Source organism: Nilaparvata lugens, chromosome 7 (assembly GCF_014356525.2).
Source record: "Nilaparvata lugens isolate BPH chromosome 7, ASM1435652v1, whole genome shotgun sequence".
NCBI classification, from domain to species: domain Eukaryota; kingdom Metazoa; phylum Arthropoda; class Insecta; order Hemiptera; family Delphacidae; genus Nilaparvata; species Nilaparvata lugens.
This window is the reverse complement of record NC_052510.1, coordinates 6,747,423-6,759,527: the sequence shown is the minus strand read 5'-3', so window position 1 is coordinate 6,759,527 and position 12,105 is coordinate 6,747,423. Positions and strand designations below refer to the sequence as shown.

Genomic DNA, 12,105 nt, shown 5'->3' with positions numbered 1-12,105 from the left:
CAAATCAAATGTATTGCCTCAGATTCAAATTGATTTACCAAAAAATACATAAACTGTATCCACAAAGATTTTGACACAGCATCTGCCTCACAAATCAGTATTAAACGAAGAATTATTAATTAAATGGTAATATCATGTTTTCATTCTAAGGCTCAACTCACACTTACGCGACTCAAGTCGAGAAGAGACTGCGACTCTAGTCTCTTCTCGACGCAGCATGTGTTTTCAAATGGTGACACTCAGACCAGTCGATTCTAGTCTCCGCGACCTCACGACTGTGAGACCGAGTCGAGCGTCGATCGACATGTTGGTCGAGCTTCGACTTGATTTGCATAGTACCATGCATTTTTAATGAAAGTGAGGTTATGTTTTATGAAAGTGATGTTTTATAATTTTAGATAAGACGATAATAAGAATTAGATAAGGCAATATAATCATAATAATTATTATAAAATTTGTTACATGCGCAGAAGTGACGAATTGGATTTCATATTTTTAATAATGTGAGGTTAGAAATGGAGTAGCATGGAATTGAAGTAGTGACAATGAGCAAAAAAGTCGTAAGGTGGAGAGACTGGAGTATCCTCGACTGGAGTCGTACGATTTGAGTCGAGGAAGTGTGAGTTGAGTCTTACAGTATGAAAATAATAAGCTTGCAACCCAAAAAGGCTGGTTTCGTTTACGGTTTTCAAATAAATTGATAAAATGAGTAAGTAAAATGCAACTGTAAATAAGAAAGTAATAAATACAGTAATAAGGAAGTAGAATGAATGAATGTAGTAAGTGTGTTAAAGTAGTGCAAAGTACTGTAATAAAGTAACGTAAATAGATATAGTAATTGATAAATAAATAAGGTTTTAAATAAACTAATTGAGCCTTGTTTTGGCAAAATAAAACTGATTTGATTTGATTTCGATTTGCTTTACTATTGGCATGCACTACCATGTACCGAAATTAATTAATAATTTTTCAAATGAATGAATAAATAAGGGGTTTCAATAAATTAATTGAACATTTATACTACTCGACAAATCACTATATGAATTGACAAACTGAAATCCATATATATTTTAGATAACCTTATCCAATTCCTCATTGCGTTTGAGCGTGTTGTAGAGACGCATTACGTTGTCCTCATCGATATGGAAATTGTTGGCGACGTTTTTGAGTTTTAGGTGTACTCCGCAGCACCGACCGTCCGCCAGGTAGCGTTCCAGTGCAATCATTACAGCGTCGCGACTCTTCACGTGCAAATACATTATGGCTTCCAGCCAGTAACAGCGAACCTGAAAATACAAAAATTAATACAATGAATTTTTTATTAATTAATTTATACATATTGGAAAGTCATAAGTTGAAAGTTTATTGATAAGGAAAGATCATCTATAATTACTATGATTCAGAGCATGAACTTACATAGTCACTGAAACAATTACCATAAAACTAAAAAATCACAATCATACCCTGAAGAACATTACCAAAAATAAAAAATATACATGGAAAATAATCCCAAAGGTTACAAAAACCTGTTTGGGCAGAAAAAAAACTACTTAAAATAAAAAAGAAGTGTTACAGTTTACAAAGCAAATTGAGAAAGAGTAAAAAAAACTAAAAAGACAATAAAAAAAGGAAAACGCACTTCAGTATTAGTTTAACATTATTAAAATACTAACAATAATACACTATAAACAATAACGTTACAATCTAAAAAATTGTCACGCTTAACAGTTGTAAAAAACGTGTACTACTGTGCAGGCCTGCAGTTCAAACAATATTTTCATAATAATCAGAAACATCTTCATGTATCAGATGGCTATGTAATAATCTGCAGAAAGTTGTCTTCTGCCTACACCTTTTTATGTCCACAGGAAGTCTATTAAAAAACGTTGGTGCTACAAAATTGAAGAATTTTTTTAAAATTGTAAGGTTGGGCTTAGGGACTTGCACATTTTGTTGATTCCTCCCAACCCTGCGCATATTAATCAGCTGCATTTCACCACTCCTATCAAAAAACAGCTTCAGGGTTTTATAAATATATAAGTTCCTGATAGGCAGTATTCTGAGCTCTTTGAAAATTGGTGCAGAGTGATCATATCTCGTTTTGTGAGACATTATTTTCATAAATGATTTTTGTAGAATAATTAACGGATCATCTTCCTAATTACTGTACTAACTTGACGTTGTTCAACTGTATGGATGAATCTGTATTGTTGTTTGGCAAGATAAGTATTAGATTCTATTCTATACTTTATTCATCTTTCTCATACTATAAACTCTCCGATAAGGGATGCAAGACTTTTAGCCTGCAGGCTCGTTTCGCTCGTTATGGTGAATAGAGACTGGAATCATGCGAATTCACAGAGTTCAGTCTCAAGCCTTCCGCTAAACCAATATACTAAAGTTGATCTGATTTCTTGTGTTGATTGTTCTTGGAAAACAGGAAATATGAAAGAACCAAAAAATTATCAATTACCAATCAACAATATTATAATATCTACCATATTTCATTATATCTTCTATCATACAAATTAGTACTTAACACGTAGATGACATATCCCAGTCTTTCAACCTCTCTTGGTCGATATATTCACAACCATTTACCTCTACAGCCATAACATTTCAAACATCAATTTTTCATCAAGAAAATTAAAGTATTTTGATCCACTCACCAAAATCTAAGGCATTACTCACACTACCGCGTACTCATACTCAAATTGTATGACTCCAGTCTCTCGGATCTTACGACTTGAGTCGCTTATCTTGCTAATTTTCACTACTCTAGTTTCATGTTACTCTATTTCTAATCCTCCTCAACAACGTCTATATTAAATGTTTATTCATTCATTTTCTCTTAATTCCTCGTATAATTTTAAACCACAGAAAACAGAAAAAAGTAGCAACAAGAAAAAATATGTTTACTCCGTGCTTTAACAACGAACTTCTACAACCATCATCCTTTATAACATCACGCTATTCAACTTTAAATTCTAACTTAACTTCATGAAAAATACACGGTACAAAGCAACTCAAGTCCTTCTCGACCAATACGTCGAGTAGCCAAGCGACTCAGTCTCTCAATTGCGAGGTTGTAGATATGAATCGACTGGTCTGAATGTAACCATTTGAAAACACATGCTGCGTCACGAAGAGACAGACTGGAGTTGCAGTCTCTTCGCGATTAAGTCGTGTAATTACCGGTTGCACAACAGCCGGTTAAATTTTAATAATGGTTAATTTCACGAAAACCAATCGGAGAAGCCCTTTTTTTGGAAATAGCCTTCTCTGATTGGTTCTCGTGAAATTAATCTCGATTAAAATTTAATCGGCTTTTGTGCAACCAGTTGTGGGTAGTGACTAAGTATAATTCTCGCAAGGTGTAAATTAAAATAAACGAGTGAATGAATAAATAGATACTGAAATAAAACTCACCACAAACTCATTATCTTCGTCGCCCAACTCACTACATAGAACGGCAAGGTTTCCGAAAGTGAGCGACGAGAAGTCTCCGCCAAACAGAGACCCGGCCAGTGGACTGGGCGCAGATCGCTGCTTGCCATTGGCCAGCCAACGGTCCAATAGCAGCTCGCCGTACAACAGCACTGCCCGCCCCGAAGCCATGTCTAGCGGCTGCCACTCGCAGGCCTCCGGGTAGTGATGGCGGACTAGTTTGTATACCTATCACAATAAATGAAAATAAACATTATTCTGCATTTAAATAATACATTAATCGTTTCAGTATCATACCATGGAGAAAATATAGCATAAGAAGATATCTCATGGTATAGGTCATTTATGTTCCAAATTTCAAGTCCAATTTTTGTTAACTCAAGCCGACTACTGCCTATTATTACTGTTATGGCAAGGTGTGAATACGAGAACAGCACAGTATAAGGAACTACCAGCGTCACATAGCTTCACGAAAAGAGCTAGTAGGACTATCGACTTGGGTTAACAGTGAAATTTGGATCATAAATGCCCAATACCATGGGAGCGCTTCTTATGCTATATTTTATCTATTTTTCTCTCTTTTTTCAGTCCATTCTATTGCTTTAGTAAAATAGTGTGTTAGACTCTCTCCAGCGGTCCGTAGGTTGCATCTTATGTGCTGGATTGTATTTTTCTCAATAAGTAATATTAAATATGGTTTGTTATTCGTTACTATGCAGTTCTGTATATTATAAACTTGATTATTTGTTTTTGATATGCATGTATTTTACATTTTCTTGTTTTAAGCTTATTGAGAATAAAACTTCATCCATTAATTCATATTCATTCATTCTATGATACTATATACATAAGGCCATATCAATGCACATACAGAATGTCTCACAAAAGGTGTAACAGCCGAAAACCATAGATTCTACATGAAATTTGCAGCAAAAAATGTTAAGGAAATTTTTCTTATATCGACCTTAGTTTTCGAGATCTATAGATTTTTCGCTATTTTTGAAAAGGGGCAAAAACTAGAAAAATATCAGTCAAAATCTAATCTGAGGTTTACAATAATTTATTATGTACTGCACTTTTATAGATTATTAATTCAACGAAAAAGAACAAGAACTAGAGTGCACAAGAACCAGATGCATTGGCATATTTAAAGCAACTAGATATATGTTTATAACTTTTTAAAATTTCTTTTTATTTGTGTTCCATCTTTCTTTTATAACTCGTGACTAAGATGACTTCATTGTTTTTATGTGTGACTTGTGTTAGATAACATGAAGATTTGTGTCGTAGCGCCATACGCTAAATAAATCAACGAACCATTTGATTATAATATTACACTGCATATGTTTTTAGTACATATAGTACTACAAAAATGTGTTGAAGGTCAACTCTTCACAAGGAATGGAATTGCACTAAGTTCATTGGAGGATTATTAATTAGCGTATGGCTTCCAAGACATCAATCCATCTTCACTTCTTCAGGATCATAATATCGGAATGATCCCTTGTCTCAAGATTTAAAAACAAACATAAATGGTAACTAACTTTATCTTGGACTTTGTCATCTATAAATTTGGAAGAAAAATAGCATAAGGACTACCTTATTATTTTATCTTCTATAATGTTATTGCATTAGTGTCATTTGCATTGTAAATGAATAAATAAAATGAATGAATAAACTAAAAACAATTTATTCAAATACATATATCCATTTCATTCAGATAGGCTATTGAATCTGGAGTTGCCATCAAGAAATCGTCTTCTGTTCCTCATCTAAACGCCGTGATTGGACACTCTTTCACCATGTGGCCAATCGTTTGCCTTTCCTTCCACTCTCAGGAGGGTGATGGTATATGGGTGATGGCATTGGAGAATATAGATAATATATGCTTCATTTATCACAAGTAAAAGTACAGCATAGGTAAAACTGGAGCTACAATGTCTGCGAGTTAAAACTAAATTTAAAACCAGGGGTCTGTTGCATGAGAATACAAGTTAATATTTTAGAAATGTCCTACTCTAGTAACTAGCTGACTACGATTTTTAGTTTGTATTTTAAGATGCCCCTGATGATTACTTTACCTTGATGTAAATAGCAATAAGAGCGGGCGACCAATGCAGATTCCACTTCTGGGCCACAACTTTCACATAGTTTGTGATCATCGACAAAATGTTGACTAGATTGTTCTCTTTTATAAAACTGTCCACTTCTTCCACTTCCTTATCGGTGTTGAAGTAGTTCTCCTCTTTGATGAGCCTGGAAATAGAACATGAACTTTATTAAGCTGAATCATAGCAAAAAAGTTACTTGCATGAGCTAGTTGGAAATTGAAAATAGAAAGATTAGAATGGTTTCTTCAACCATGAAGTCTGTCTTCCTTCATTTATTTATTGTAGACAGGAGGATTAAGATTTTTAGAATCAGGATAATATTTAAATGAACTGGAAGGAGCTCCACATATATATGAGAATTTCTTTTGAAGATGAGAAACATTCTTTTGAGAATGAGAATGAGAAACAGAAGCAGAAGACGAAGAAGATGAAGATGTAAAGATGAAGAAGAAGATGTAGTAGCAGAAGAAGAAAAAGAAACCCAATGTATTTAGAGAACTCACTTAGTCCGCTGATTGTAGGACAATACATTAGTAGCAGCCGTCGACTCCTGACAGCCGTTGTCTTTGTTCTCGAACAGCCTGTACAGGTCCATGGTGTCGACAGACTCGTCGCCGCCACCGGCTAAAGTCGCCCACTGCGCCGCCTCGCGACGGGGCGGCCACAGGTACTCTGGCAAAAGCCGACGCAGTGCCCGCGCCAGGGTCGGCTCGTCAGCTGAAACACGCGTTTTCAAGGTTATTCCAGTGAAAAATAGTATTATTCTACAGTTGTCCAAACGAAAATAGGTCCTTCAAGGTCGAAGGTTCCTCTTGACACCACCACCCTTCTCTACCAACACTGTTGCCACTTTGTACAGCTCTGTTGGGGTTTGAAAAAGAATAGAAGTATGAAAAGGAGTTGGATGAGTTGACATGTTAATCGGCCCAGTCATAAGGATATCAATGAGTTTTTCAATGAGAATTTGAGACAGGTAGTGATTGAAAAGAGGAAGAGGGCAGGTAGGAGAAGGAAAGAGTGATCTTCAGGGTTTAGAAATATAGCCAATGTATATAGATTGTTCAAGTGAGGGGTGGGAAACAGTGGCAACATTGCAGTAGCCTTGAGGGACCTATTTTCATTTGGACGACTATAGTGAACAAACTATTTTAGCATATGTGATAAAATCCAACCCACACGTTTTTCCTAACCCAGAAAAGATTCAACCGCCACCGTTCGCCATCCGAAAGTGAAAAGAAAAAGTGTTTATCCACATATTTCATTTGTTTTTGGTCATCCCCTAGTGGATATAATGTTAACATGAAATTACTTCATATTTTTTCTTTATCATTGTATTATTTATTAGAATTACTATTAGTAGGCTACTTTCTATTTTAATTTATCTTGTCTTCTTGTTGTTTTTTTCATGTTTCAGTATTCTTTTACTTTGTACTGTTCTCTTTACGAACTCTGACTTCGCTGGCTGTGCCAAAGATTTATTATAATTTGCATTTGTCTTATGTATGTTGTATTTTATTATTCTATTCTATAAATAACTGACTGCAAGTCGTTGTTTAAAACATCAGAATAGTATGTTAACACATTGCAGTTTGAAATGGATCAATAAATCATCATCTGTATACTATTTGTTGTCAAATAATTGCAATTTGTTGAGGAATTTTTGTTTCTTGAGACTCTACTCTTCTAAGTGCCGGTTGCACAAAGCCGGTTAAATTTTAACCGTGATTAATTATTCCACGAGAACCAATCAGAGAAGCCGTCTTATCAAAAAGGCCTTCTCTGATCGGTTCTCGTAAAATTTAACCGGCTTTTGTGCAACCGGGCCTTACTATACTAAAACAATGACAGGTATTTTATTAGTATTGATAGAATTTCAGATGTATTCTCATTTCTATTCTGTACAACAAATAGGTTCTACTCTTTGTTTCTAGTTATCTACTCATCTACATATTTATTTTCTGTTCTGAATATGTTATTTTTTCATTTGTTTCCATTATAATGTATTAAAAATAATAATAATATCGAGTGACCTGGCTGGCTCAGGTCTGGTGTCAGAGTTTTCAGGTCGTAACTGATCAATTTCAGGGCCTCTGACATGACCTAACGACTGCTTTTTAGGATGCCGGGACCGACATCTTAACGTGTCCATCCGTAACACGGGAGTGGCCCGAGATAAATATATCTTATCATTATATTATAATGTAGTGTTAGTTTACAATGGGTCTTGAAAGACCTGGCAATACATTGTCATTTGTGATGAAGTATCAATAAATAAATAAATAAATAATCAATAAAGAATGCTAATGCACAATAGGTGAAACAAAAATGATTTGATAATGAAATGAACATAATTACCTCGACGCCCGCACGCAGTACTTCGAACACGCGCCGACCTTCTTTTGCTGCTTGACATCCATTGGTCGAGCAGAGAGGGGGAGGAGCAGCGTCGCCTTTTGCTAGCGCGCACTGCGGCGGACCCATTGACGCCTTCATCACCGGCCGCCTCGCCAGGCTGATCGGCAGCTGTGACGCCTTCCGCCACTTTGGCTGCCTATGGAGAAAGCTCACAATTATTTTTCAATAATATTTAGAAAAGATTGCGATGGCAAGGAAGTTTATTAATAGTTTGGGAAGCTGAGGAAGTACAAGATTTGATACATCTATAGTGAGATTCAGGTTGTAAACTCAGCATCTGATTGACATTGGTTTGCTATCCTTGTCTGTCATTAGAGAAAACAGATAGCTCTATCCTTTTCCAATTCCGCACCTTTTCCAAATAAGTTTTTATAGACTATGTAGAAATGTACTGAGTGGCTTAACCTTATCTAGGACTAAAATATCTCACAATAAACCAAAACACATTCAAACAAAAAGAGTGGCTTGATTAATCCGATAAATTATATATGAATTGTGATAACATATATTTAAACGAATTTGGAAAATACAATGATTTCCTTTTACTAACCTCATCATCGGAGTTATCATCATCGTCAGCATCATACCAGTCGTAATCAGTCTTTTTCTCTCCTTTGTCTTCTTCCTTTTCTTCTTCTTCAACTTTCTCTTTGTCTTCTTGAGCAAGATCCACAATTCTTAGGAAGCTCTATAAAAATACAATTAATTAGATATATAACCATATAGAAAATCTCTTATCAAAAATCTTCTATAAAATATCTGATTGTCTAATGTCGCATCCACACTATCGCCCAATGCGTATAAATGACGACCAGCGTGAATTTAGATGGCTGATTTGCCATCGCTGTCGAGCGAGGGCGAGTGGCCAGCCGAGCATACACAAATGGTCACATTGCAGTGTGGATGACAAGGCCAACGTAGACAAGCTTAAAATCTTGGCTAGCCACTTGACGATAGTGTGGACTAAGCATAATGGGGACCTTAAGAACCAAGTATTTTTTCTCACCCTATCATTTTTGATGATGTACTTACTGTATGCATCAATCAATAAAGAGATTCTGAATCAGTAACCATAAATGAAATTCCAACCTGTTTGGGGTACTCCTCCTTCAACCGAGCATAGACCTGCAAGAGCGCTCTGCCCACTGCCACCCAGCACCGCTTCGGCAGCGGCGAGTCCGGCCGCAAACTTTCCGCCATCTTGCCGGAGCCGCCATCTTGGTCGCAGTGCGCATGCGTCGTCGCCGCCAAGTGTTCACTGCGCAGTCGCTCTGCATCGGCGAGTATCCTGTCCAGAGCCGACTCGTCCACCTCGGCTCTGATGTCACGGGACAGGATGCTCTCGTCTAGTTTGCTGTCGAAAGTGATTGCAAAATGTAGGAAAACGAGTGGAAAATTCGTAAAAAAGATTGGAAAGGACAGAGAAAAAGAGTAGAAAAAACGGACAAAAGAGAGTGGGGGAAGGTAGGATTGAGAACTATTGAACTGTACTTTGATTCAAACGTGTTTAGGATTGAGACATGGCCTGAGTGATGGCCTAGGTGTAGGCTGATCCTCAAGCAGTTTAAGAGTGTGATAACATTCAATGTGTTAAGAGCATGACACGTTGAATCATGCATGAGCCGAAAAACAACATTTGAAAAGTGCCATTGAAACACGTTGTGACTTGTATGTAGCTGCTCACACTAAACGCAACCAGCAAGTGCACACTTTCAGAATGAGTGATCCTTTTGCTCTTTCCAGATTTTGTTTCTCATCTCCGCGCTTGGTGATGCATAACAAAGCTTACGCTTGCACATATAGCATTCAATGTGATCACACCCTTAGGTGCAGATTAGGGATGAGAGATATTGAAAAGTAAACTGAGTGTAATAATTTAGAATGGAGAACAATCTCAAAATTAAATCGAGGTTCACTAGTTAATAACATTCGGTAGAGAACGATAAATGTACAAAACTAGTAGTTCTGTGAACAGTAGACCTCACGCAGTATTCTCATCCACAAGTACCTGATTGAAACTAAAGACCTTATGGAAATACAGCAATAGACTGGCTTCTCCACACATCTGTGTAATCACTTGTCAGCTGATTTATGATGAATAATAATTCTATAGTCTGATCTTTACTCTAATATTGGCGTATGAAGGAGGCTCCTTTTTCCTTTTATATTATCCTTGAAATGCAAAATTTCCAAAAACCTTGTATATACGTCGACGCGCAATTTAAAAAGGAATATACCTGTCAAATTTCATGAAAATCTATTACCGCGTTTCGCCGTAAATGCGCAACATATAAACATTTAAAAATTAAGAGAAATGCCAAACCGTCGACTTGAATCTTAGACCTCACTTCGATCGGTCAATAATTTAATTTAGAAAAACAAACTATGAAAAAATACTAAATGAACTACTAGAAAGCTATATGAGTTGCATTACTATATGCAAAATATTAAAAACAGTTTCTTCACATTCTCAGTTTTCTCAAAATGTAACAATATAATTCGTTAATCTTTGAGTATTTAGTAAACTGAATAGGTCATATTATTAGTGTTCTAATTTATTTAATCATAATCTTTTAAAAAGACGGCCCTGAATGCAAATTTCCTATAGTCACAATGAGAGCTTCACGAACCCATAATTTTCAATCTCCACTATGGAATTACTTTAAACAGAAGCCACCTTCACAAAAAGAAGCAATACAAATAAATAGATCTATAAAAAAATACATGAAATAAATCTTACCATATATAATATAAATAAATGGTAAATATATCTTACCATTCAGGATAGTACAATGGAAAATCGCGTTCATAGTATGGATGCTCCTTGAAGATCTTTTGGCAGAATGCGATGCCCTTGAAGAAGTCGGGATCCAACTTGAGGCCTTCCGATATGTGATAGAGACATGACATGTAATTGCCCGAGGCGTATAGCACTGTTACCAGAGTGTCCAAACTCGGCCAGTGTTTCTCGTTGCATTGTAGAGCCTGTAATGTCAATTTTATCAGTTAATTAGGTATAAATATTGTTTAGAAACTCATTATATGTCGTATAAATGACTCAAGACAACAGCCAATCATCATATTTATCATGATGATGATGTTGATTATCATCATAATCATCATCTTCATCATGGAAGTTACTTAATGACGCACAATTTTTGACAATGTGGAGAGCCCCACAACCCAAATTATAAACAACTTATCACAATGTGAGGAAAATCACACCACAGGCCTACTACCAAAAGCTATAAATTTCAACAAAATACAATAACTTACAGAAGCGCACTCGTTTTGCTCATTATACCATTTTTGCGTATTTCAACAACGTTCGAATCAAAATTATTTTTTCAAGCATATTACAATGATACAATTTCTAAATTTACAAAATTATAAATGCTATTCCTGTTCATTGTTTTCAAATCCATTTTGAAAACAATTCAACATATTTGTTGGATCTCTTTAGTTTACAAGAAATAATACGGTAAACCTACTAAATTGCGCATTTTAGCTTAGTTGTATCATAGAGAAACAATAGCGTAAGTAGATATCCCATGGTATAGGCCGTTTATGTCGCAACTTTTACTGTTATCTCAAGCCGATTACTGTAGATTATTGTCGATTTTTATTGTTTTGACTGGGTAGGAGTGTATGAACGGCACAATATGAGAGACTACTAGCGTCATAAAGCTGTACGGGAAAGAACTACGTGGACTATCGGCTTGAGGTAACAGTAAAAGTTGCGACATAAACGCCCTATACCATGGGATATCTATTTATGCTATTTTTTCTCTATGGTTATATTATGCTTACCTCTTGTAGAGCATAGGCAGCCAAATTGAGGTTCGGAATTTTTATGGCTGTTTGACCAATGCGATACCATAGGTTTAGATCCCTGTCATCTAGCTCGATAGCCTTGAAAATAATGAATAAGAGTTATTACTTGTAACACATTTTGAATAATACGGTAGGTGAGAGAGAAGTTTGATAAATTGATTCCAATCTAAACAAAAATAAAATCATAGAATTTATTTAGTAACAAATAGCACCCCTCAAATAACTATCAATTCTACAAATGCCTTTCAACAAAGTAGGTAGATGCTCAAATAGCTCAGTAATCAATGAACATAATAAA

The 12,105-nt window shown here is 35.8% G+C and overlaps 1 protein-coding gene across 1 annotated transcript in view; it reads right to left on the bottom strand.

Annotated features, from left to right (window-relative positions):
* The window catches only part of LOC111056332 (calcineurin-binding protein cabin-1), a 39,654-nt gene that overhangs the window by 22,732 nt on the left and 4,817 nt on the right, over positions 1–12,105 (bottom strand). The window contains 9 exon segments of the mRNA XM_039433577.1: positions 1,080–1,286; positions 3,430–3,675; positions 5,529–5,703; positions 6,062–6,275; positions 7,914–8,109; positions 8,524–8,661; positions 9,063–9,327; positions 10,750–10,958; positions 11,784–11,885. Coding sequence (XP_039289511.1) covers positions 1,080–1,286; positions 3,430–3,675; positions 5,529–5,703; positions 6,062–6,275; positions 7,914–8,109; positions 8,524–8,661; positions 9,063–9,327; positions 10,750–10,958; positions 11,784–11,885 — 1,752 coding nt within the window.